This window comes from Dermacentor andersoni, chromosome 9 (genome assembly GCF_023375885.2).
Source record: "Dermacentor andersoni chromosome 9, qqDerAnde1_hic_scaffold, whole genome shotgun sequence".
Lineage (NCBI taxonomy): Eukaryota > Metazoa > Arthropoda > Arachnida > Ixodida > Ixodidae > Dermacentor > Dermacentor andersoni.
This window is the reverse complement of record NC_092822.1, coordinates 133,587,782-133,612,583: the sequence shown is the minus strand read 5'-3', so window position 1 is coordinate 133,612,583 and position 24,802 is coordinate 133,587,782. Positions and strand designations below refer to the sequence as shown.

Below are 24,802 nucleotides of genomic sequence, written 5' to 3'. Positions count from 1 at the left end.
CGAATATATTGATGTTCATTATTAGCCACATGGCATGCTCATAATTTCGCAGCGAGCAGCTGCGCGTGGATTGCTCAATGGTGTCCACAATGCATTGAACAAAGTTTTAACGCTATACATGCATATCATCTTCATTGAAAGCTTCAAAATTCATGCCCTTAGGTAATTTTTGAGGTAAGAATAAAAAGGTGCAATTGTGGTCCGCAATAGCATAATTTCGTGCACCTGCCGGTACATTAAAGTCATCATTGCACAACACGGGATCGATAATTGACTCCGCTTCGTCTGTAATGTATGAAGGCGATGAAATGACGTTTTTATACGTAGTGATTGTAGTAGCAACACCTAATCCTAAAAAAATATTTCCAGACATGTCTACGATAATATTGCCGCAAATAGCAGACGCTTGAAACGCTACAGCCGGAATCATAGTATTTTCCATAACCATTACGAAGTCATTTGTACTGGAAGATGGCGGGTGGCACACAAAACCCACCATAACACCAATTTGAAGATGGCTAAAGTGAGTTTTAACAGATGAGCTGCAGCATGAGCTATTGCTGAGGTCAACGAAGCCAAAACGATTTTTGATGAGCAGTGCCAGGTCCCCTTCCCCACTCGTGTGCCACTGTTTCAAGGTTGTGATAGCATGAAATAGCCAGGTAGATGAACTGATTCACCTTCTATAAGCTAAGATTCAGTTATAGCTATAACTTGATATTTATTGGATGCTGAGGAAAGCACGCAAGTAGATGATCGAAATAATTCTAAAGGCTGCGAATATTACGACGTAATACTGAGAAAAGTTATATGTTTTCAACCTCAGTAAAACAATGTGCCATTAAAAATAAGAAAACATACAAGTAGAAGCAAACGAACCCTAAAGAACTTTGGCGAGACCTTCAGAACACATGACATGAAACATATCTGGATGATGCGCATTGCGAATCAAAGTCTTGCCACAAGTCACCCAAATGTACTCCCAGTTCTTTTCCCGCTTTGCTTTCAAAGAAGCTGTCAGCAACTCCTCAATTACCGGGTGCAGTTGATCATTTATGATGACCGGGAATGTGACAGCCTGAAAAACCAAGACGGTCGTGTTCAGTCTTTGCGTCTTAGCAAACTGCAGCCCATTATCTTTCACAGTTCCCAAAAAAAGGCACCTATTGATGATGCTAGGTTCTGACACGTTCTTTGAAGGGACTCGGTGCATGAAGTCCACATCTGATTTGTTGGGATCACCTTTCAGACAGGTGGCAATCTGTTGGATTGTGGAAGCCAGGTTCTCTCCACACACTGCAGGAATTCCCGTTATTTTGAAAGTATTCTGTCTGTTATGTTGTTGGAGAGCTGCAAGTTCATTTTCTATTCCTTTGATATACTTGGAGAGGTCGATGGTTTCAATTATACCCTCGTGATTTTGTTCTCGCGCAGCGGCAAGTTCTTTTTTTTCGCCAAGGTCCACCATGAATTTCTGAAAGTATTGATTCAAGAAGCTAATCGACGCCTTGAGAGTTTTCAATTCGCCTTCAGTAACTCTGGCGAAGTCTATGTTGAACTCATCATGCTCAGCATCAATGCGAGCCATAAATCTTTTCCTAGTGCTATCACAGTATTAGGCGACTTATTACTCATGTCGATAATTATTTACTGAGCAGTCAAGGAGCATAGATATCTATAGTAAAATTTACACTGTATATTGTGCACGTACCTGCATGAACCAAGGCAAATGATTACCTGTCGTCCAGCCTCATGTCAGCCCATGAATAACGGCCGATCCTAGGTGAAGCGGTGAGTTTATTGCAGAGCTCTGATGCCACGAAATCCCACGGGATCCCGCGGGGCATGGTTTCCAACTTCACCCAACACTACCGTCATGAGCAGCCATTTCTTCTTTCAATGTTTCTAGCAAAGTCAAATTAACCTTTTGAACAAAAAGTATGAGCGAAACAAAATTAACAAGTGATCAGAGACACCAGACTATACAGATACATCGAAATTTACCATAGACCGATGTATCAAAACAAGCTAACGTAACATACTCGAGTTACTACTTACGCGCATACGCTCTAAGACAATCTGGACAAGAGTGTTTTCAAGAATTATGTGAAACAAGCCACACGCAATATGTGTGGTAGAAAGGCTGTAAGTCAAACTACTTCAAATCAGATAATGAGAGGTTAAATTCCCTGGCATGTATTCGTTTATCTTTTCTGTCTTGTTGTACGAGATTGTGCAAGTTTCTTCCAAAACTTACCGACGACTACGATGCTCCCTAATGCGAAATTGGGGCGCAGTTCTATACGTATTTTGATTTCATGATGTATTGGTTGGCGTGGCCAATCTGCCTCGGGCGGCACGTTGCAAACGGAGTGAAGTGTGGCGAGACGACTAAAGTGTGATGGGTGACCGCGAGAAATAGCACGTGGGTGACGCGTGGGTGCGATTCATAGCAGCCGCCGGCAACAGACCTCCGCTAAGGCAGCGCTTTCTTTATGTATAGTGTCGTTGGACCCGCTTGCGGCAAGCCATCGGTGGAGAGACAACGTGCCCTACGCTGGCGCCATCTTGTAGCCATCGTCGCCGTAGAATGACGTCAGTGTAGTCTCCTGCTCCGCTTTCCTCCTCGCGCTCTCTTCGCTCTTCATTTCCCGCTCCGCGTTCGCGCTGTAGTTCTTCGCTCTGCTCGTTCGCACGGTTTCGCCGACGACGCTGGCGCTGAGGCACGCAGACCCTCCACGCAGGAACAAGCGCTTAAGGGCGGCGCTCCAAAATACTGAGGTGAATTACGCATAAAGAATATCAAACATAATCTATATTTCCTTTCTCTGGGGCTACATCTACAAATTATGAGAAGAGGGAAAGCCGGTGCTCCCCAACATGCACCAGCACCTCGATCAATAGTTATCATATGTATGAAGAGGTTTACTTAAGGCATAAGCATTCGACATCACCTATTACATATAAAACAGTAAATTTATTGCTAGATTTGCGATCTGCAGCATCTGCACCCACTATTGTAGGTCGGTTACGACGATTTATTTTAAATGAAGGAGAGGGAGAATCAATACATCACCAGAAATTTCTTTCTGCAGCGAAGTCTCGATGATGACTGTGAAAAGGTGGCTACGAGAGAGAAGCACTGCTCCAAGCTTGTTTGTTTTCTGAGCAGAGCTAGGGGTGTTCCAATTCATAATTCTAATACAAGTAATGCAAGACCATGAAGACCATGGTGCTGAGTGACCGTTAGAGACTCTCTGGCATTCACTTTTAACGCTGCCCCTAAAAACAGTTGATTATCAGCCTGCAATAATATAAACCAATGATACCTTTTTATCGTGCAGTTGGGTATATTTAGCACAATCGCACAGCAGACATCTTTTTCTCACTTTCGTGGGGATAGCTACCTCTGAAAATATCTTTTCTCCCTTGAGCTTAGTAAGGGTTCTTGAAAACAGATATTTTATTACAATCTTGTAAGAATGCGATGACTGAACGCGATGAACACAAAACCCCCTTTTCAAGTCGATAAATATGGTGCATACATGACCACTTCATACCGAGTTTCTCCTCTAATGTCTCGATAATTGCGTTATGCTTGAGGGTATTTTACGGTTTCACCGAGCCCCAATAATTCTGATAATCTATAGGGTTGGAAGGCCCGTATCTTCCTCTAATGTCAGTTAACTTACTCTTCAGAGAACGTATTGAAGTTTCAATCCATTTACTAGCTTTAGTCGAGCTGCCAAGTTTTTCTGTTTACGATTTAACCTAAGACAAGTGTCGTTCATCTGCATGAAGCTATTTCATTCCGTAAGGAGTTCTGACTATCAAGAGCTTTCACGACAGCCTAGCTTTTGTAGGCCGGGTTTTAAGACCAACATTCCAACACCAAATACTTGAAAGCACTTGAACGCTTTCCTAATATATTGTTACAGTCCGGTCAGGACAACCAACAAAACAACCAAAATTGTGAAGGGCTTGCTAGGAAGTCAAGATAATATTTTTTGCAACAGGATACCTCGTTCAGTCTTGACTCCAGCTAACTTAAAATAAATTTCAGTATGAAGAAAGAGTGAGAAGGTGGCAGGTAGTAAGATAGTGTGGGTTGCGAATGAAGGAATGCATTGCGTAGTGCCCCTTTCAGAAACATAGAAATAACATATCAGTGCTTGTTCGGGTAGAAAGAGGTTAGGAAAGGAGGCGCATAACTTGGCTGCTGTCTAATCAAGAGACCTGAAAGCAACTGATGCAGCCGTGTATGGGGTAACTCCGCAGTTTCTTGGTCGGAGTTATGTTATTGCGCGCACCAGGGTTCCCCACCAGGGGGCAGGGTGTTTTTTCAAGCTGCACTTGCAGCTTTTCTTCCCTGTCTCCCCCAATCTGTTGGAAATAAAGATATATTCAATTCAATTCAACTCAATCCTTTCTATTGCATGATCTGCCCGATATAACACGCAACCATCAAACAAAGAAACCTTTGTGAAATTGTCATGTATACAACTAGAGGAATATGTGTGAAGATCGTTTTTGTTTTGATACAGCATGCCAACAGGACATTAAGCGTTGCTTTCTAACAGTGTTCCGTGTCGGGGAAGGCCATCGAACGTCGCGTGGTGTGCAAGAGTGACATAGCGTGTCGGCTGAGTGATGGTCATGCACCAGGGTTGCCCTTCGCGAATGTTGCGGGGAAATGTACGTGGCGCTTATCAGCGGGCATCCGGTAGGGCTGGAGGAAGCGGCGCTTCCGCCTGGGGACTCTGGACACAGGAAGCGGCAATTGGCAGCAGCCCTTCCGGAAACCGAGCACGCGGGGCGCGGCCATCCTTTTGGCACGCCGTTTCCTGGACGGCCCACGCTTTCCTATCGGGATCCGAGAATCGGAAGGCACGACCTTACCTGAGGGGCCAAAAGGGAGTCTGGTCGGCGCAGTTTTACTCTGCTGATGAAGGCATCAGCTCAGCTACCGGCGTTGAGGCCACTGCAAGTAAGTATGCCCGCTTCGAACCACTGCGAACAGTTGGAAATGCTTTCGGAGCCCCTCGTTTTCCTTGGGCCAAGGAACGTTCATTATAGTTTCACGACACCGACACACCTAACCATGACCTTAGACATTACTGTAATAAATAATGTCAGCTCCCTCAGAAAGAAGAAGCGGGACGAGTAATGCTACGAGTGAAATAACTATGGCATTGCAGGAGCTACGGAAAAGGCTCTGATGATATTCGGCTTTCCCAGCTTGAATATCAATTTATTGAGAGGATATCTTAGCACTATTTCCGACCAGAATTCTCATCGCTAATTTGTCAAATAGCACAATCAATCGCTGACCAAGTCACCAACTATGCTAACCCATTAATAATTCCTTTCGGAAGAGGTGTGAGTGAACAAACTTTTATTTGGTCCTGCAAAACGTGATAAAACGCGCACCCGGCAAATGCCACGACGGAACTGACAGATCTAGTCTGCCGGCCCGATGGCGGGCGTGCTGGACGGACAGGACTTGGTCTTCAAAGACGGGACTTCGCAGGAGCGCGTTCCGTGAACTTTGGGCCCAGCGACCCGCACTCCCAGAGCACATTAGGCAAAGTAGCAACCTCACCACAGGCCACGCAAGAACAATTCGGATAAATCTCGGGATATATGCTGTTAAAGAACGCCGGATTTGGGTAGGAGTTCGTTTGCAGGAGTCTAAGTGTGACCGCCTGCGGGCTGCTTAGCTTGGAGTGAGGCGGCGGGAAAACCCTTCTCTTTAAGTAAAAAAATTTAGTAAGTTCATTGTGCGTTATAGGAGCGTCTTTGTGTCCGAAGAGAGAGTAGCTCAATCTGAGGGCAGTGCGGTAGGTAATGTAACGCGCAGCCTCGTGGGCAGACTCGTTGAGGTTCGGAGGAACCCCCTCAATCGCCCCGACGTGTGCAGGAAACCAAGACTTCTGAAGTGAAGGCGCTAAAAAGACGGAGGACAAAGAAGAAACACACACACACAGGGCGCCACTTCCAACAATGTTTATTCAGGAAAAAAGGCCACTGATTTATACTAGGAGAGTAATCACAGTTTCTCAGGGCGCATTCGCGTTTAGGTAAAACAGGACTGCGGCAGGTTGCGGCGAGTTTTCTTAAGCAGATTGACCGCCTGGAAGAGGCAGGCTACCCGCAACCTGTTTTAGTGTCCGTAGCGGAAACAATCCTGAAGAAGTCGCGAATCCGCCAACCGGACCAGGAGCCACCCCGCGAAAAAGAAAAAGCTGCTGTCATACCTTACATACACCGCATGTCACATAATTTGAAAAAGATTGCAAAGCGAGCTAACGTAAATGTCGTGTTTTCTGCCCCGTGCAAGCTCTCTAAGCTCTGTCGAATGACCAACCCTTATTCCCGCAAGGCACCGGCCTGTGCTACTAAACACGACAACAAATACGTAGAATGTCAGGCAGGAGTTGTTTATGAGATTCCTTTAGATTGTGGTAAAAAGTACGTGGGCCAAACAGAGCAGTGCCTGAATGACAGGCTGAGGCAACACAATAACAAAGTAAACAATGGGAGGGAGGGCCACCTGGCAATTCATTGTAGAAATTGCAGATGTAAGCTAGACTTCCACGCCTGCGCTGTGGTCGCCAGAAGCCGTGACAAATGGGTTAGATTAATAATTGAGGCCAAAAGAATCATTGAAGCAGCTGATAACTGCGTAAGTGTTGCGTCCATATCACTGACACGCAAAGAACTGTTTTACCAAAACGCGAATGCGCCCTGAGAAACTGTGATTACGCTCCTAGTATAAATCAGTGGCCTTTTTTCCTGAATAAACACTGTTGGAAGTGGCGCCCTGTGTGTGTGTGTTTCTTCTTTGTCCTCCGTCTTTTTAGCGCCTTCACTTCAGAAATCATGCTTAACCAACACGCCCAACTATCCATCCTAGCAGGAAACCAAAGGATGGAGTGTAAGGAGGTGTCGTCGTGTTTGGCACCTTTCAGAACTTGAATTGCCTGCCGGGCTACCCGGCCTGTCTGGAATGCCTTGAGGGCACTTTCGAATCGATATACACCATTTCTCTCCAACCGTCTTGCATGGCGAGTGCAATGGCCAGTTGCTCGGCCACCTCGGGGTTCGTCGTCCGGACGGAAGCACAGTTGATGACTTTGCCCAGCGTGTCCACGACGGAAACCACAAAAGCCTTGCCGTCTCGGTATGCAGCTGCGTTTACGAAGCTTGCTTCAATCTTGTCCTTGTTTATTTGCTTCACTATATGCAATGCTCTTGCCTTGCGACGACCTGCGTTGTGAACGGGATGAACGTTGTGAAGCAAACGGGCGACCATGATCTTCTCCCCTGTTTCTCTGGGGATTTGGGTGTTTTCAGCCAAGTTCTTGGTAGGTGCGAGTCCGATCTCCTTGAGGATACGCCTGCCAGCCGGCTTGGTGCCCCGCCGCGTTAGCTGGGCCCGTTCCTGAGCCTCACCTATCTCCTCCATGGTGTTGTGTATGCCGAGGCAAAGGAGGTCCTCAGCATGCGTTCTGACAGGCAGCCCGAGGGCTCTCTTGACGAATTTTCTAAATTAAGCTTATCCCGTTCGGCTCTGAGCCAGTTGAGCATGGCCACCGTGTAGGTGAAGTGACACAGCACAAAGGCGTTGATGTGCCGAAACAGGTTGTCCTCCTTGAGGCCACGATGTCTGTTCGTGACCCTTCGGAAGAGGCGAAAAGCATTGTCGGTTTTCGCAATTATCTTGCGTAACGCAGTGCCGTTGCCGCCGCGTGATTCGATGAACATATCCCGACGGACAACTCCCGACGGTGAAAAACTTGGCTCTATTTCACATTGTATGGAAGGTATTACTCAGTTTGAAATGTAAGTACGGAATTTCGATACAATACGTCTAGCTGGTTATATAGTACAAAAGAATATCCACCTACTCGTTGCAGAAGCGTGCCGTTTTTTTTTTTTTTTTGTGGCCATCCATCATAGCTTGTCTTCCATGGCTTTGCAGTGATACGACGAGCTTCTTAGAAATTTGAAAGAAAAGCAAGAGCATTGATAAAGTGGCGTGATCACTTCTGAGCAACACGAGCTGATGACACGGCACATGACGCAGCACATGACGCAGCAACAAGACCACTCATCAGTGGTTTTGTTGCTCCGTTTCGTGTTTTTTCTCTGGTCTTCACTAGCTGTCAATATGACATGCAGTAAACACCGACTAAGCCAAGCTGAAGTCCTTTTGAAGTACTGCACATAGCAACTATGCTCAGGACTTTATTTATTTATTTATTTATTTATTTATTTCAATATCTTAAAGGCCCTAGTAGGCGTTAAATAGGGGGGTGAGTACATAAAATTTCATACATACATTTCAGGTGAACACATAAATATCATTTATAAACAATACAAATCAAATACAAGAATATTATTCTATTCCCAGTATCTTGAAAAATTGCTTAAGGTAGTGTGCCATATTGGTAAGAAATGATTGCGTTCTTAGTTTTTGAATGAGCGGATGGTGGGAATTGAATCTGCGCTATTGGCCTAAATTCGAAGTAGACCACATCGAAAACTGCTAGACTGCACCCTGAATTTCAAGGACTGCTTACATTTTTGTCGGTTTAGAAAAAAAATTACGCTGCACAGTTATATTCGCAACTCTGGTAACGCATATAACCAGCTACGGCATGCTTCCCTACCACATTCTCAAGTAATTACGAGCGAAAGTGGCGCTGATCTTGTGAATAACATTGCACGGAAATAGAATTAACATGGCGCGTGACCCTACAATACAACTGGTAGTGTTTGACTTAACTGCATGCACAGATACTGATATTCGCGCATGTGGAAAATATGGAAGAAGTATTAAGCAGAGTTCTTGAGAGATGTATAGGAAAATAAAGTGCCGTATTAAGAGAGTAAATATTACCGTAATTAGTGTAAGATGTATTATAACCTATCTCTAGTACAGCTAATCAGTGTGAAGATAAGTGGATATGAAGGCATTCATGTGCTCTGCTTTACATATGCAAATATTTTTCAAGTTTGGTGTTTACTTTCCATTTATGCTGATTGCGTGTTAATCGTGCATGATTTTGCAGTAGTTGTTGAATTGTGCCGGCTATACATCACTTAAATGTCTCTTAGCAAATATGGTAGGAGAATTAAGCATCTTCTTTAGCGCATTACCACATATACGTTAGGTGCCTTGTTATTTTACAGAAATTGCGGATCTCTCTCGAGAAAGGGTAAAGTTGCCAAACATTTATTTATTTTGAAGTCCAATCTTGAGCTGCCAAATAATTATCAATGTTTATTGTTTCTTCACGAACAGTTCTTTAGGAAGATTAAGTAGGATTAAGCAAGATCTAGGGGCTGTCAAACAGTATTTAACATCAGCTTTAGTCATGCTAAGTTTCTCAAAAATGGAACAGCTTGCTTTATCTCTCAATCTTGCCGTTGTCTCCTGAATAATAGCTAGAGCCAGGGCTGCAAATTCGAAGGTTACACTGGAGCGATGCTGACCTCCGCATGCGATAACTTAGCTAAGAGAAAAAGAAACATAGTGAGAAAAGGAATTCCCAAAGCAGGAACTTCAACTAACGCAGAAACTGAAGCCATTCGATATGTGCACAATATGGTGAATAATTTCAATCATGTTCAAGGCACGTACAATGTGTTCATTTCAACAGAACCTATGTACATGTATAAATATATTTTTCCACCACTTGAATGTAATTCGACTTCCGGTAAAAGGATTGATTTAAATTTTATGAAGTGCAACATGCTTTATTCATATACAAGGTTTGCGTATTGGGTAATAATAATAATATTTGGGGTTTTACGTGCCAAAACCACTTTCTGATTATGAGGCACGCCGTAGTGGAGGACTCCGGAAATTTTGACCACCTGGGGTTCTTTAACGTGCACCTAAATCTAAGCACACGGGTGTTTTCGCATTTCGCCCCCATCGAAATGCGGCCGCCGTGGCCGGGATTCGATCCCGCGACCTCGTGCTCAGCAGCCCAACACCATAGCCACTGAGCAACCACGGCGGGTGTGTCTTGGGTCGTCTTTTGCATCGAGTCTCTGCCTTATCTATTTAGCTAGAATGCATAGACTTGCCAAAGCGTGCAATTGACGTATACAGATTGGAGCTGTAGTTATATTGACGAATATTTGATCATTTATGACTGTGACAACATTTCGCCTGACGCCTCTGTAACCAATGCCTTCAGTCCATGTCACTAATGCATTAGTTACCTGACAAGCCAAGGAGCATGCGCTTTCTCGATATAAATTTTCAGTTAAAGCATGATGAAATAGACGGCCTTTCACATTTAGATTAGTGCACTCTGACCTTGCCGATTACCCAGAAATGTTCTCAGGCAATATTAGTTCCCGTCTTTTTCTTTCGTCGTCCATGTACTTCTACGCTACTGTGTAAATAATTATTGTTACGACAGTGCACTCTAGCATGGCCCACTATCCTGAAACGTTCTAAGCTAATAATAGTTACGACAGTTTCGCAAATGATATTATATCAGTAAGACTGCCCTGTACGTTGGGTTGTGACCAGATTAACGTAAAGCTTCTAGGAAGTGCAACTTGCTGTTGTTATGCCACCTTGACAAAGTTTTTCTAGCAATCTCGCTCACAAGCGTACCTTATTAAATACTATACAGCACGTCGTAGCCTCGCATCAACCTACTTTTGTGGACTCCCATTCGTTTTTTATGCTGTCTGTTCCTTAACACCTTTAACTTGTTTGCAAAGTATACTAGAAGCTTCTAATGCATATAGGCTCACACTACTTGAGATTTATTCCCACCTTTTAACCAGTATGAAAGTTGGTCTTACTAACGCTCCAGCGTAGGTCCAGTAAGTTCCGTTGTACTGAAAGGTACAGCGATTGCTTCGCTTCTTTTCTTTACTTGGAATGATTTTCCATCCTGCGTTTCCTCCAGTGTTCTTTTGTCTAGTGGCAATGTGCAATGTTTAGAAATATCTTGTCCTAACCAGGTAATAATTCTTTAATTTAACCTATACCTTTGCGCGCGTGGTGCATTTGGCGTGTGCCAAATGTGCAGTTGGCCTTTACAACTTAACAGCAACAAATGCATATTCATTCGTCTGCGTAGGAAAGTCACTATTCTATCTGTTAACCTTTAAATAGTGCATCCTTATCGCAGTGTGATCTCCTTCATAGGCCTCGGTGTCCAGGTTAGTAACAATCTAACATGGAATAAACGTGTATCTTCTGTTGTCAACGAACTTAATCGAAGTTAGGATACCTTCCTCACAACTTCCCTAGATCGCCTTCATCTGTAAGACTAATTTTTAAAACTTTAATGCACGTCAATTCGGGATCCGTAACAAACTAGCGTGACGTGATCTCTGTATAAGCTTCAAAAAGACTCTGTTCCTTTTATTCCGTTTAACTACAACCAGACCGTAAGCATCCCGTTATTGAAAGCTAACCCTGAACTACCTTCACTTACCTTACGCCATGCGATGCACAGGGGTCATTCCTCCCGTAGCTATATTATCATCCGTGCCAGCTTGATCCGCTAGTGTTTTCTCTTTATATTTCACGCCCTTACGACCATGTCCTGCCTTGTATTCGCTTGCATTCTGTTATGTAAAAGCGCTGCATCTCTGAAGTGTTACATGCCGCCTATTCGTAATTATTCGAATTGTGTACCTGCGCCACTACTACCAATCCCAAATTATGAATCTTTTGTTAACGCGTTAGCCAATATGCTCTAATATTTTCTTTCGTGCTCTTGCTTTAGATAATATTGTGCAAACAGGAACGCTTCCATGTTCTTTTTATATTGACGCACGTATATATCTTTATCCGGTCACAGCATTTCACCGGGTAACAAATGTTAAATGCCATCGGTCAGCACAAGACGCACTTTTCTGTATTGGAAGTTTCTGTAATGTTGTCGATGGTTCTGTTGTTGTCTATGTTGCCGCCCAGGCTCGTGCAATCAGATTCTGGACGAATTTCTCAGTAGTAGAACGCACCTGTCCCAGCTAGCCAGTTTTCGTCAAATTTTCAGCAGTCTCTGGGGCGCTCTCCGCGTCCTGGCTTGAGGCGATCGACGCGGAACGTTCCGCAGGCTCGTGCGGCCAGACGTCTGCAACCGCAAGCTCGTCTATGACTGCAGGCACCTGGTCAACCACCAGTGAATGCTCAAGAGAGGCTTGAGCGCCAGAACGCTCAAGAGAGGCTTCTACCCCCGCGGCCATGGATGCAGAGCCTATTGCCGGCCCGTCCGGCCAGAGCTCTACATTGACAAGTTCCTCAAGGAAGCGAGGCACCTGGTCCAGCACCAGCGAAGACACAGAGGTCTACTCAATCACAGGTGACGACTCATCCGATGACAGCTTCGTGTCGGTGAGGAGCCGAAGGGCTAAAAGGAGGCTTATCAAGGCGTCGTCACCAGCGAGTACGTCAACCATGCAGGCAGGCAGTGGACGCTGGCCGCACACCATCCTCTTCATGCCTATGGATTCTTCCGTCAACCTTCGAGTATTGAACAGGCAAGCTCTCTCTTTGTTTTTTTTGAGAGATAGGCGCCTAACGAAATCAAGGAAGTCCGGTTGAACACACGGAAGAATGTTCTAGCTGTCGACACAACCCTTGGAACCACGCTGGAGACGCTACGACAGATAACAGATCTGAGCTACATAAAAGTACGACCGGTTATACCTATGGCACGGGGCCTGCACTGCAGGTGTGATCTACGATGTTGACTTGGCAATTTCGAACTCGGACCTGCCAATTCTGATAAAACCGGCATACGAAGGAGTGGTCATCACGGACGTATGCCGACTCGGAAACAGTCGTTGTGTGAAGATAGTGTTTAAGGGAGATTCCATACCTTCGCACGTAAAGGTCGGTCATTTCCGACATGTCGTACGGCGGTTAGTCCCAAAGCCGCTTCAATGCCACAAGTGCCTCAGGATCGGGCATGTTAAGGGCGCCTGCTCAAACTTCGAAATCTGCCCCCGGTGTGCGGATTCACACACGGTAGAAGTCAGCCCTGCAACAAACTTTAGGTGTGGCAACTGTGAAGGCACCCGTGAAGCGACGTCCAAACAATGCCCAAGAATAAAAAAAAGAGTTCGAAGTTCTGAAGCAAATGGTCAGCGATAACTCAACCCATAGAGAAGCATCAGAAAAGATCCGGCGTTGACGTCGTCATCAACGGAAACACTCAAGACAGGGTGGAGGTCATGCACCGCTTGCGCATACGCCATCATCTTCAAAAAGAAAGCCTGAGAGCACAAGTAGGCCTCAGACGGAAAAGGCGGCCCCCGTGGAAGAGTGGCCGACGCTCGCAAGCTCTCAGTCTTCTAAAGAGCCTCCACGCTTGATGCTCCCATCGAAGCCCGCTTCTGTTGGTTAGGTTTCAACAGTGGACTGCCAAATGATTCTGGTACTGCGATCCATTGTGCATGTCATCAGGGCAATGCTGACAAGCATTGGCACCCCATCTGCTCGAAGTGAGCTACAAGTGCTGGACGCCCTGAGCCCCCTCCTAACAAGTCTTCAGTGAAGCCATGATTGACAATCACCAGTCATTTCGTAAGGAGATCAGAGAACTTCAGTGGAAAGCGAGAGGTCTAAGATCTCGCATCGCGGATTTCCGTCAATTTTTTCTCACTAACCGATTTCCAATCATTGTCATCTGTAAACCAAGATTATTTCATCCAATAAGACTATCCGGCTACGAGACTATATTCTCATCAGACGACAGCAAAGTAGCAAGGTCGTCGTGTTTATTCGCCGTGAACTCACTTATGTCGTTCAACCGGTGCAACCTCATGATGACAATCAGTATGTGTGCAAGACTGTTAAAAATAGGAATGCCACCTTTGCACTCTTGGGGGTGTATCTGTCGCCATCAAGCCGATTTGACACCAAAAGACTAGAAGACATCTTAAAAACACAACCTGGTCCATGGATTATCACCGGGAACTTCAACGCACACCATACCATTTGGGGAAGATCAAAGATTAACGCGACTGGCCGACGACTAGCTTCATTAGTTTCCTATAATGGTCTCTACCTGCTGAATGACGGGAGTCCAACATTTCCGGGGAGAATAACGAACAGCAGCTGCCTCGATTTGACATTGGGCTCCCACCGCCTCGCAGCACATGTTAAGTGATTTTTGGACATTGAAACGCATGTAAGCGACCACATCCCCACTCACCTCAAGATCAAGGGAATGTCTAACACGTACACGTCCACCACGATACGAAGAACAGATGGAACTGTCTTTAAATCCCAGATTGAGGACGCTTGTCGCAAAGGCCTCTCATGTTGACTTCAACAAGCTATCAAGAAAACGGCACAGACAGCCACGCGTACACTCACGTGTTCCTCAAGGTATTCTGATTTCGACCTGGAATTGAAGCGGCTTCGTGCGATTCACCGTCGTGCTGAAAGAAAATATCGACGCACTAAGTCAATTCAGGATCTAAGAACAGCCCGGCGAATGCAAAAGAAGATACAGCGCCGCATGGATAAACTAGAGGCTCAGCGGTGGTCGAAATTTTGTGCGTCGCTAGATCCCCACAAACCACTATCTGAAATATGGAGAACTGTGCGAGGTCTGGGTCCTGTTCCGGAACAGCGTTTTCCATTTAAAGCCCTAGCACTATTCCAGCACCCACAAGACATTGATGTGGCGGAAGACGTCTCTGCTATGATTGCGGGCCAGCCAACTCGCATAAGTTCGCTTACAATGGACCGTATTCCTGATTCACCAGATTCAGGCATGGATCTACCTTTCACAAGGTAGAGCTTGACGCGGTTCTTGCTCTATGTAATCGGTTGTCGTCGCCTTGTCCGGATGACATATCTTACCGTATGCTATGTCACCTTGGTGAACGGGCACGAAGTGCGCTCCTTAATATTTATAACGAGTCCTGGCAGGAGGGCAAAGTTCCTCAAGATTATTGCGCTGGCAAGTTGCACTGGGAAGGTAATGGAGCGAATGACCCTCGCCAGACTTGAGTGGCACCTTGAACATTACGAAGTCTACCCGGACGCCATGTCTGGCTTTCGACGTCACCGATGTTCTATCGGCAATGTTATCGATCTGGTAACCTATGTTCAACACCAAAAGACGTGTAAGAGGTTAGCTGTCACAATGTTCTTAGATATAAATGGAGCCTACAACAACGTTCTTCATGACGCCATACTTGAAGCATTGGAATCGGTGGGCCTAGGTGGTCCATTATATCCTTGGACACGCAGTTATTTACATAAACGGACTCTATTTGTTAACACTGAAGCTGGCCCAACCTCGCAATATAAGACACACCATGGACAAGGCAGTGTTTTGAGTCCCACGCTTTTCAACCTTGTACTTATTGGTCTTGTGGAACGACTTCCCAACACAATTAAAATATCAATGTATGCTGACGACATCTGCGTCTGGGCATCTGGTGTGACACGGCCGCAAGCACGCGCAAGGCTTCAAAAAGCTGTGACGTCAACATCGACGCACTTAAATGAACAAGGCCTCAAGATCTCGCCAGAAAAATGCGCATTGGGCGCGTTTAGCCGAAAGCCAATGAGATCATACGATGTCTCTATCGACGGTCAAAGCATACCTTATGTCAGGACACACCGATTCTTAGGCGTCATCATTGATCGTGACCTCTGCTGGAGTCCTCATGTGGGTTACCTAAAGAAGCGCCCGACGGATGTTTCTAATGTGTTTAATTTTCTTGGAGGAAAAGTCTTGGGTACGTCAGTACATGCAATGATGCAACTATACAGGACGCTCTTTCTTGGGTATTTGCGATACAGCTTGCCTGTGCTAACACCTGCAGAAGTAATATCCGTACACTCGAAAGCGTCCAGGCCCAGGCACTTAGAGTGTGTCTTCGATTGCCGCGGTGCTCGTCAACAGCTTAAACAATTGCCATTGCACACAATTATCCAGCCAAGACCCATATATTCATTGGAAGCGCCCAGAGCACACGTAAGACACCTTGCTCGAGCCCCTGCCCATAATCTAGCCTCACTGCCAGAGGATCGACCACGTGCCTCCTTTTCTGAAACAGTTCTGCCCTATCGTGCACACCTTCCATCAGGTGCAGCGAAAGTTCCGTTTCCCCCATGGTGCTTGGCTCAAGCAAAGGTTCGACTAATGGTACCAGAAATACGCACAAAAGCCCAACTCTCGTCTCCAGCACTCAAACAGCTTTCAATGTTCTTGCTGTAGGAGACATACAACGAGCATCATCATCTATATACGGACGCTTCAACCACGGTGAATGGGTCTGCAGGATTGGTGATCTTTCCAGCAAAACCCTCCACCATAAAGATTCGACTATCTCACCAGACTACATCGACTGCCGCGCAGCTTGCTGCTATTTGTTGTGCACTTCGTGTAATTTCTGATGAACTACCCAAGACGTGGAGCGTGTTCAGTGACTCCAAGGCTGCTCTTCATTCTTTGGTTTCTGCCTTACGCCGAGGACCCAATGAACAACTAGTTCTAGAAATCAGACTGCTGCTTCATCACCTCGTCGAGCAAGGACACGACATCACCTTACAGTGGATTCCAAGCCACTGTGGTATAATGGGCAATGAACATGCCGATGCAGCAGCACGATCATGAGGAGGGCTTGCAAGACTCCATTTCATTCTCAACAACAGACGCTGCGATGAAAATTTGTGTGCTTGCAAATGAAGCCATCAGAATTCCATGGAACACAAAGCTTCAAGCACACACCTCTACACCGACTGGACACATCCCTTCGACTTCAACTCCCATCTGGACTCTCTCGACTCGAGACTGTGGCTTGGTGTCGCTTACACGAGATCTTTCGCCTTCCGAATTGGTATGGACGTGAGCGCGGCTTGCAGCCATTGTGGCAGCGAGGAGGCTATCGAACATGTACTTTGCCACCGCCCTCGATACAGTGTGCGCCGGCTGTGACTAGCGACCGCGTTGGCACGCCTTGACGACAGGCCACTTTCAGAACAGTCAGTCTTGGAATGCCGACATGAACGGTCGTCGCAGCGAAAGTTGGTCAAGGCTTAATTGACCTTTTTACGTGACAGTGGCATATTAGAAAGACTATAATTATCCAATTCCGTCCCTATTCATATTTTTTTCACGCTTTTAGTTTTGTCACGCTCTTATTTCCGTCTTTACTTCCACTTTCCCTTCCCCATAGTGCAGGGTAGCAAACCTGAGGTTTTAACTCTGATTAACCTCCCTGCCTTTCACTTATCTGCATCTCTCTCTCTCTCTTTCTCTCTCTGTGCGCCACGGGAATACTCGTGTGCATTCTAGAACTTTCGCTTAGTGCAGCTATTACTCTCGAAGGTTCATTGAGACATGTATAAGTAGCCGACGCATGTTATCCGCAGATTATGTTTCAATAGTCACTGACTGTGCTCAGCGCTATTGTTTTGTTTTAATGTAACTTACATTTGTGGGCACAGGTTCGCCCGATAAAAATTGAGTTTCGTGATTCATAGTTTTTATGCGGTTTCTTCACTGTCACATCAACGTGACAAAATTATTTTGTTGAGTAACCACCCCACTCCGTAATGTCTTATGACCTTAAAGTAAAATAAATATATATATAAATAAACTAGTGAACGTCGCATGACCCTAACTTTCTGGATCTTCCTTTTGCAGACGTAACTGATGAGCACGAAGCCAACTCCGGCATCTCTCCCGGTAAGTTGCGCAGCTTTTCTAGCGCGGCGAAATATTAGCGTCATAGACATCGGACGTCTGGCTATACGAAAATCAAGGGATTTGTGTATATAGTGTTGTGAAGTTATTTCTATCGATGTAATAAAGTCTACAAAGCTAGCAACTTTAACGTATGCTGGGACGCATGTGGTATTTAGAACCCAATCAAACACTCCTCGTTTCCACTAAGTGGCTTTGGTTTGTTTTTGTCCCAAAGTGACCGTATATTACCAAGTTGTATCGCCATTGTATGCTTCTGAAAGCAAAACTGTGTTTGCGAAAGCACTTTTAGACACCAAGGAAGTATTATGAACAGCAAGGTGTACTATTAAACGCGACAATGCCAGTGCAGTAGGTCAGGGGCTATGGCATTGTGCTGATGAGAGCAAGGTCGCACATTCAATGTCAGCCACGGCGGCTGCGTTTCGATGGGGACGAAATTAAAAAAGAACGCCCATATACATATATTTAGGTTCACGTTGAAGAAACGCAGGTAGTAAAAATTATTCGGCAGTCCTCTACTACAGCATGCCCCGTACTGAGATTGTGGTTCAGGCGCGTAATACCCCCCCCCAAAAAAAGAACCCCCCCCACGACATGCCCGATAAGCACGTCATTTGCTCATGTTGAAGTGCAATGCAAACAATATACGGCAAATGAGATTCCAACAGCCGGTAAGTTGATATATGTGCAGCGCCGCAAATAAGGTAAATCATTGGCAATAAACACGCAGCGAGATGTCCTAACGCAATCCAAGAAGCGGGTTAAGTTTCACCAATTTCTTGTGGATCGACTTTCTGTGTATCGACCTAACCTAAAACATGATTCGCATGTAGCAAAATTGGCCAAGATAAGCGGCCTTGTTAATTTCAGCGGCCTTTAACTTTTCCAGTATTCGTTGCATATATTTAGGAAAGAAACAACTAGGCCAGATCATAAGCCCACTTATTATCTAAATATGAGATAGCATACATTGGTTGTGATGATGGCGGCCTCTCGACAGCTGCGCGCGCATGCGCCACAAGCGACCCTCCCATTTATCGCAGGGACAAAACTATATATGTACCTCGTGTTTTCTTTGCAATGTGCAGCACACTCCGATGCGATCGCGTACACTGAACACGCCTCGAGTTTTCGGTTGAATCTATCTATCTATCTATCTATCTATCTATCTATCTATCTATCTATCTGTCTGTCTGTCTGTCTGTCTGTCTGTCTGTCTGTCTGTCTGTCTGTCTGTCTGTCTGTCTGTCTGTCTGTCTGTCTGTCTGTCTGTCTGTGTCTGTCTGTCTGTCTGTCTGTCTGTCTGTCTGTCTGTCTGTCTGTCTGTCTGTCTGTCTGTCTGTCTGTCTGTCTGTCTGTCTGTCTGTCTGTCTGTCTGTCTGTCTGTCTGTCTGTCTGTCTGTCTGTCTGTCTGTCTGTCTGTCTGTCTGTCTGTCTGTCTGTCTGTCTGTCTGTCTGTCTGTCTGTCTGTCTGTCTGTCTGTCTGTCTGTCTGTCTGTCTGTCTGTCTGTCTGTCTGTCTGTCTGTCTGTCTGTCTGTCTGTCTGTCTGTCTGTCTGTCTGTCTGTCTGTCTGTCTGTCTGTCTGTCTGTCTGTCTGTCTGTCTGTCTGTCTGTCTGTCTGTCTGTCTGTCTGTCTGTCTGTCTGTCTGTCTGTCTGTCTGTCTGTCTGTCTGTCTGTCTGTCTGTCTGTCTGTCTGTCTGTCTGTCTGTCTGTCTGTCTGTCTGTCTGTCTGTCTGTCTGTCTGTCTGTCTGTCTGTCTGTCTGTCTGTCTGTCTGTCTGTCTGTCTGTCTGTCTGTCTGTCTGTCTGTCTGTCTGTCTGTCTGTCTGTCTGTCTGTCTGTCTGTCTGTCTGTCTGTCTGTCTGTCTGTCTGTCTGTCTGTCTGTCTGTCTGTCTGTCTGTCTGTCTGTCTGTCTATCTAATCTAATCTAATCTAATCTTTGTGGCACAAGGAATAAAGAAACAAGGGAATATATTTCATTATGCAAAAAAAAAAGGTGAGGCGTGCAGACAGAACCCAAAAGTAGAGAAGTGGACAACCCGAGCGCCGACTATCATCTGAAGGGAGCACTGAGGCGAAAAAATAAAGACACAAAACTCATCTGAGCAAGCTCTGGAATGGTATCACCACGTGCCACCCGGGCACATGTGCCGGCCTAAGTGTGAGATAACTGTTAAGGCACTTAATCTCTTTCTTATGTAAAGTAATCGAAGGCTGACTCACGCTCACTGATTTCGATTATTTTACACAAGAAAGACATTAACTGCCTTAACAGTTATCTCCCACGTAGACCTGCACATGTACCCGACTGACACGTGGTGATGCCATTCCAAAGCTTGCGCAGATGAGTTTTGCGTCTTCTTTCTTTTTTCACCTCAGTGTTCCCTTCAGTTGATAGTCGGCGTTCGTGTTGTCCAATTCTCTATTCTTGTCTCCTGTCTGCACGCTTCACCTCATTTTTGCATGATGAATCCTTACCAACTAGCTCAGCTTTCTGTCGTTCCAAGGAATATACTTACACGTCATGTAGGAAAGACAGGCAGAACAGACTAATCCCTAACGTAGTCGTTTTTAGCCCCAACGTCATGCTCCTTATCAACCTTGCTTTCAGCATTGTAACATATGTCCCACCCGCGTGGGAGCAACGCCATGGTGTGTTTTATGTGGAAGAAAACTGGTGCCATTTATGGCGTCCAGCATGGACGACGTCACGGGGAGGCGGGGTATAGTAAGTGGGAATCGTGGTCGGAGAAATTTAGCAGGTTACATCTGTCGCCTGGCGGAGGGCCCGGTAAGTACTGGTGTAGCGGGTGGTGGAGATCTTCTAGGCAACCAAGAGAGATGGGGCGCTCGAGACGACGCAGAAGTGCGTCCATTCGGAGTTCCAAAGTGGCTGGAGCATTGCAGAAGCCAAAAAGAATGACTTTGAACTGGTATAGGCAGTCCGGTGTTACAAAGGCCATCTTCTTGTGGTCCATGTTGTCTACAGAAATCCGTCAGTATCCCAAACAAAGATCCATGAAAGAAAATTATTTCGCACCGTAAATGCAGTCGAGAGCGTCATCAATGTGCGGGAGAGGGTAAACATCATTTTGAGTAAATTTTTTCGGGTTCCAGGAGCCCACACAGTAGCGCCAGGTGTGGTCATTCTTTTTTAATTAGGAATACAACGGACGAGAATGGGCTCAAAGATGGCTCAATTATTGCCCGAGAAAGTATCTTTTCGAACTCCATTTGAATGTCTTGTTGCTCCTGCTAGGACACCTTCTATGGCCTCCGGTGAATCAGGTGGGCGTCATCAGTGTCAATTTTCTGTTTCGTTAAGGAGGTCTGGCCTAAATGGCGGCCATTCAAGTAAAGATGTCGCTGAACGACGCGCGCAAACGGCGCCACCAGTGGGCGTGCTGAGGTGCAAGATGAGGAAACATCATGCTTGGCCAAGGCAGTTCGAGAAGAAGGCGAAGAGACACTGTCAGACGATGTTTCAATAGTCAAGGCCGATAGCAAGTGGTCTCGCAAGATAGCGAATTGCTTAAGGCTATTTCTTGCGGGAGAACGTGGCTGTAAGGTCCGAAGTTTACAAGAGGAAGGTACGTAGAATTGTTAGTTATATTGACGACAATGTGTCGAAGCGCAATGTTATGGGCAAGGGGGACGTCCGAAAGAGGAAAGACGATGTCATCGCCGTCAGGCGCAGGTGAGGTGGGCCAGACGGACGCACGTCGTAACATTGGGGGCAAGACGAATGTGCTCTGAGGAACACAATCGGATGGAAATTTCCTTAGGAGGGTTAGAATTGCGGCACAAATCGAGGTGAATAAGTTCCGCAGAGCGGTCAATAAATTTCGCATGCACTGATCGAAATTCAACCCCCAAAACCACGTCGGGGGGCCCTCTTCAGGGACAGTGAATAGAATAGAGGCGTTACGGCCAGCGACAGTGACAAGGGCAGCGCACATTCCTATGACGACCGATGTTCTTCCGTAGGCGACTCGCACAACACGGGACGCAGCTAGTGTGAGGACTTTGACTAGGCGTCTACGAAAATAGCCACTCCAAACATACATGTGCGCCGGTATCAAAGCCCTTACAGGGACACGATCCACATACGCCTCAAGCAAATTTCTGTCCGTCAGCACGATCAGAAGGGCAAAATCATGCCGGGTGGTTGCATTCAGAGCTGAACCCGTCAGTTTTCCGAAGAGCGCCGGCACATGGGCGACGAAGAAATTATTGATCGAAAATCATCAGGGACGTACGTCAAGAAGCTGACATAGCGTCTATCTCTCGGCGAGCGACGCGCACATTGGTTCGGAGAACATCGGAAGGAGCGTGGAGACGGAGTAGAGAAGTTAGAAATGGCAACATGACGCTTGCTTTTTCTGTCTGATATGTGCAGGCTTATTTCACATTTTTGTGCAGTCGACGAGTGAACAAAGATGAGAGTTCTTTTTTGTGGAACGTTGCAACGACTGAGTGGTATTCAAATGCTACCACGCCCGGATGTTTGTTTGCTCTGCCTCCCTGTGGATACAATAGGTGAGCTGCTGGATATTATTCTAGATCTAGCTTATGTGTGACCCGACGAACTTGTTAAGCGATATACGGTGAAGGTGAATGTTCTACTCACCCTGTTTAACCAGCTGGTACTCCAACTAGTGTACCATCGTGCGGCCTAATATGACGAAATATCAGCAACTCTTCAAGCCATAGAGATGCAACAAGAATTTTCTCCACAGAATGCCATGGAGGAAACTTCCCTCTCTGCTTTACGCCATAAGAGAAATAATCCAGTTGAATGCTTGCGACCAAAATCTTTTGACGCGTCGTCTGATAGACCAGAAGAATGCATCGCTTTTGATGAGGCCGGAGGAGAATACAATGATTGACTGGCCAAGACCGAGTCTTAGACATGCGACAATGTGGTGGAGCAGTGGTGCAGCGAGATTGTGAGATGAGTTGCACTTTTTAGAACATGTCTGTGAACCTTAATGCATGTGGAAAGGAAGATACCGTCAGCACTACGGAAAACCTATGTTCAGCGACTGCACCAGGCGCTGTTTTACCGTATTAGGTATGATTACCTGCTCAACTACTTCCTTCAGAAGCAGCGACTGCTTCTACTTGCTAAACCATAGTTGCATTAAGATCAGTATCGACGCTCGTAATTCACGGTCTCCAAAAATAGCTTTAACGGTAAGCACAAATAAAAGTTACTTGAACCCTCGATGCGCTACTAGAGTTGCTACAAGAATTCCCGCACTACTGGTCGCAGAGGAGTTGCTAGACGCGGCGAGATCTTCAGGGGCCGTCAGATTCTCAATTGAGCACTCGGATGTAAGATCGCCGCATCTTAAAGATAGCGCAAGTATTAGAATATGTAAGAGCAACTCAGGACAAGGCGACGACTTGCAGTCAAGAACAATGTTCAAGCAGAAAGAAATGACACCAAGAGTGTTCAACCGGAACGACACGATACGATCTTACTGATTTGTTGAAGATTAATTCAAATACAGCTTCAAGTGAATAGAGAGAACCTGTGAGCTCTTGTCGACAGCTAAGCTTCAATATCAATACTCAAGGGGCGCAGAGCAGACACACGAGGACCTCATTGATATGTGCGGGCTTAGTGGAATGCTCTCGGATGGGGTCGGCTGAGGCGTGGAATGGTCTTCACAGGATAATGTAGCGACTGTATTTCGAATAAAGCTGTAGTAAGACCCTACTGCGTGAGTACACGAAAACGCTGATTGCTTGTCACGCCATCCAGTAGACCCACTGCGAATATACCTGCGTGCTATCGCTCACTGCATTTCAGAACATCAAAGATCAGCAACGCTGTGACCTCTACTTGTGAGACGTCATACTCCAGATGACTTCTGATACACCTTCTGCTTCTCTGCGTATGATTGCGCTGCTGCAAGATGGCGTCTTATACAATTAGAACATGTGCCCTGCCGGTCCTCAACAGCTCTTGGTTATTCCCACACGTATGCGTCAAACTGTCCTCGCACAGCTACAAGGTGTTCCTACCGCAGGTCACCTCGGAGTTTCTAGGACGTATTACGGTGTTCGGCATCGCTCCTTTTTGCCCGGTGTTTATCGTTCCGTCTGCCATTACGTTGCTTCCTATGAGCAATGCCAGCGCAAAAAGTAACCAATATTACTCCCAGCTGGCTTCCTTCAACCCCTTGACTTAGCATAAGAGAGAAGTGGTTCTTGTGGGCAAGGAGAAAAGGCTAGCGCTATTTTCTGCAACCCATGCGGGAGCACGGCTCAGCGCCAGCAGGGTGCAGGGGATGGGGTTAAAAGAGAGAGAGGGTAGGAGAGAGAAAGGTAGAGGGTCGTAGAGATGGAAGCGAAGTAGTGGCCGATCAGGAAGCCCGAGGTGGTGGGATGGCCGTTAGGCCATCCGTCTTTGTAGAAATGTCCTATAGTCTCGCGGAGAGCCCCGACGAGTCGAGGTACTCGACCACACTTAGGAAGGCTGGTAGCTGATTACGACAGGGGAAGAGGATATCTTCCTGTCGTGAACATGGGAGCCCCAGGCGGTGGAACTTTTGCAGAAGTCGACCGCGATGCTGCAGGTGAGCAGGGCAGGCCAGCAGGAGGTGCTCGAGAGTTTCTGGTTCACCACAGGAGGCGCAGGCTGGCGAGGTGGCTTTCCCAAGGCGGTGCCGGCCAGCTGCCGTCCAGTAGCAGCCAACTCGCAATCGGAGCAGCAACGAGGCATCCCTTCGTAGGAGGCCGTGCTGTGGAAGAGGCCGTGGAGGCCGGTCCAGGAATACCCGTTTGTCCGGGTGGCAGGCGATGATGTGCCGGCGCAGCCTGTGCCTCGAGAAGTCTGCGGCCGTTACAGCAGGGCTGAGGGGGACGCTTGAGTGGTGGGCACTTTTTGCCAGAGTGTCCGCCTCTGCATTGCCTGGGATCCCCACGTGTGCCGGTAGCCAATGCAGAGATACTGAGCATCCTGCGTCCTGAAGGGCCGTCAGTCTTGAAGAGAGTAGCGCTACCCCAAGGCGAGCCCTGTCATGGTTCTGCAGGCAGAACATCGCCGCCTTGGAGTCGCAGAAG

At 46.5% G+C, this 24,802-nt stretch overlaps 1 protein-coding gene across 2 annotated transcripts in view; it reads left to right on the top strand.

Annotated features, from left to right (window-relative positions):
- The window catches only part of LOC126529753 (agrin-like), a 481,149-nt gene that overhangs the window by 184,299 nt on the left and 272,048 nt on the right, over window positions 1–24,802 (top strand). For both annotated transcript variants that reach the window (XM_055069999.1, XM_055069998.1), the window contains exon 2: window positions 17,664–17,705. In XM_055069999.1, the coding sequence (XP_054925974.1) occupies window positions 17,664–17,705 (42 nt within the window). The remainder of the gene's footprint in view (window positions 1–17,663; window positions 17,706–24,802) is intronic.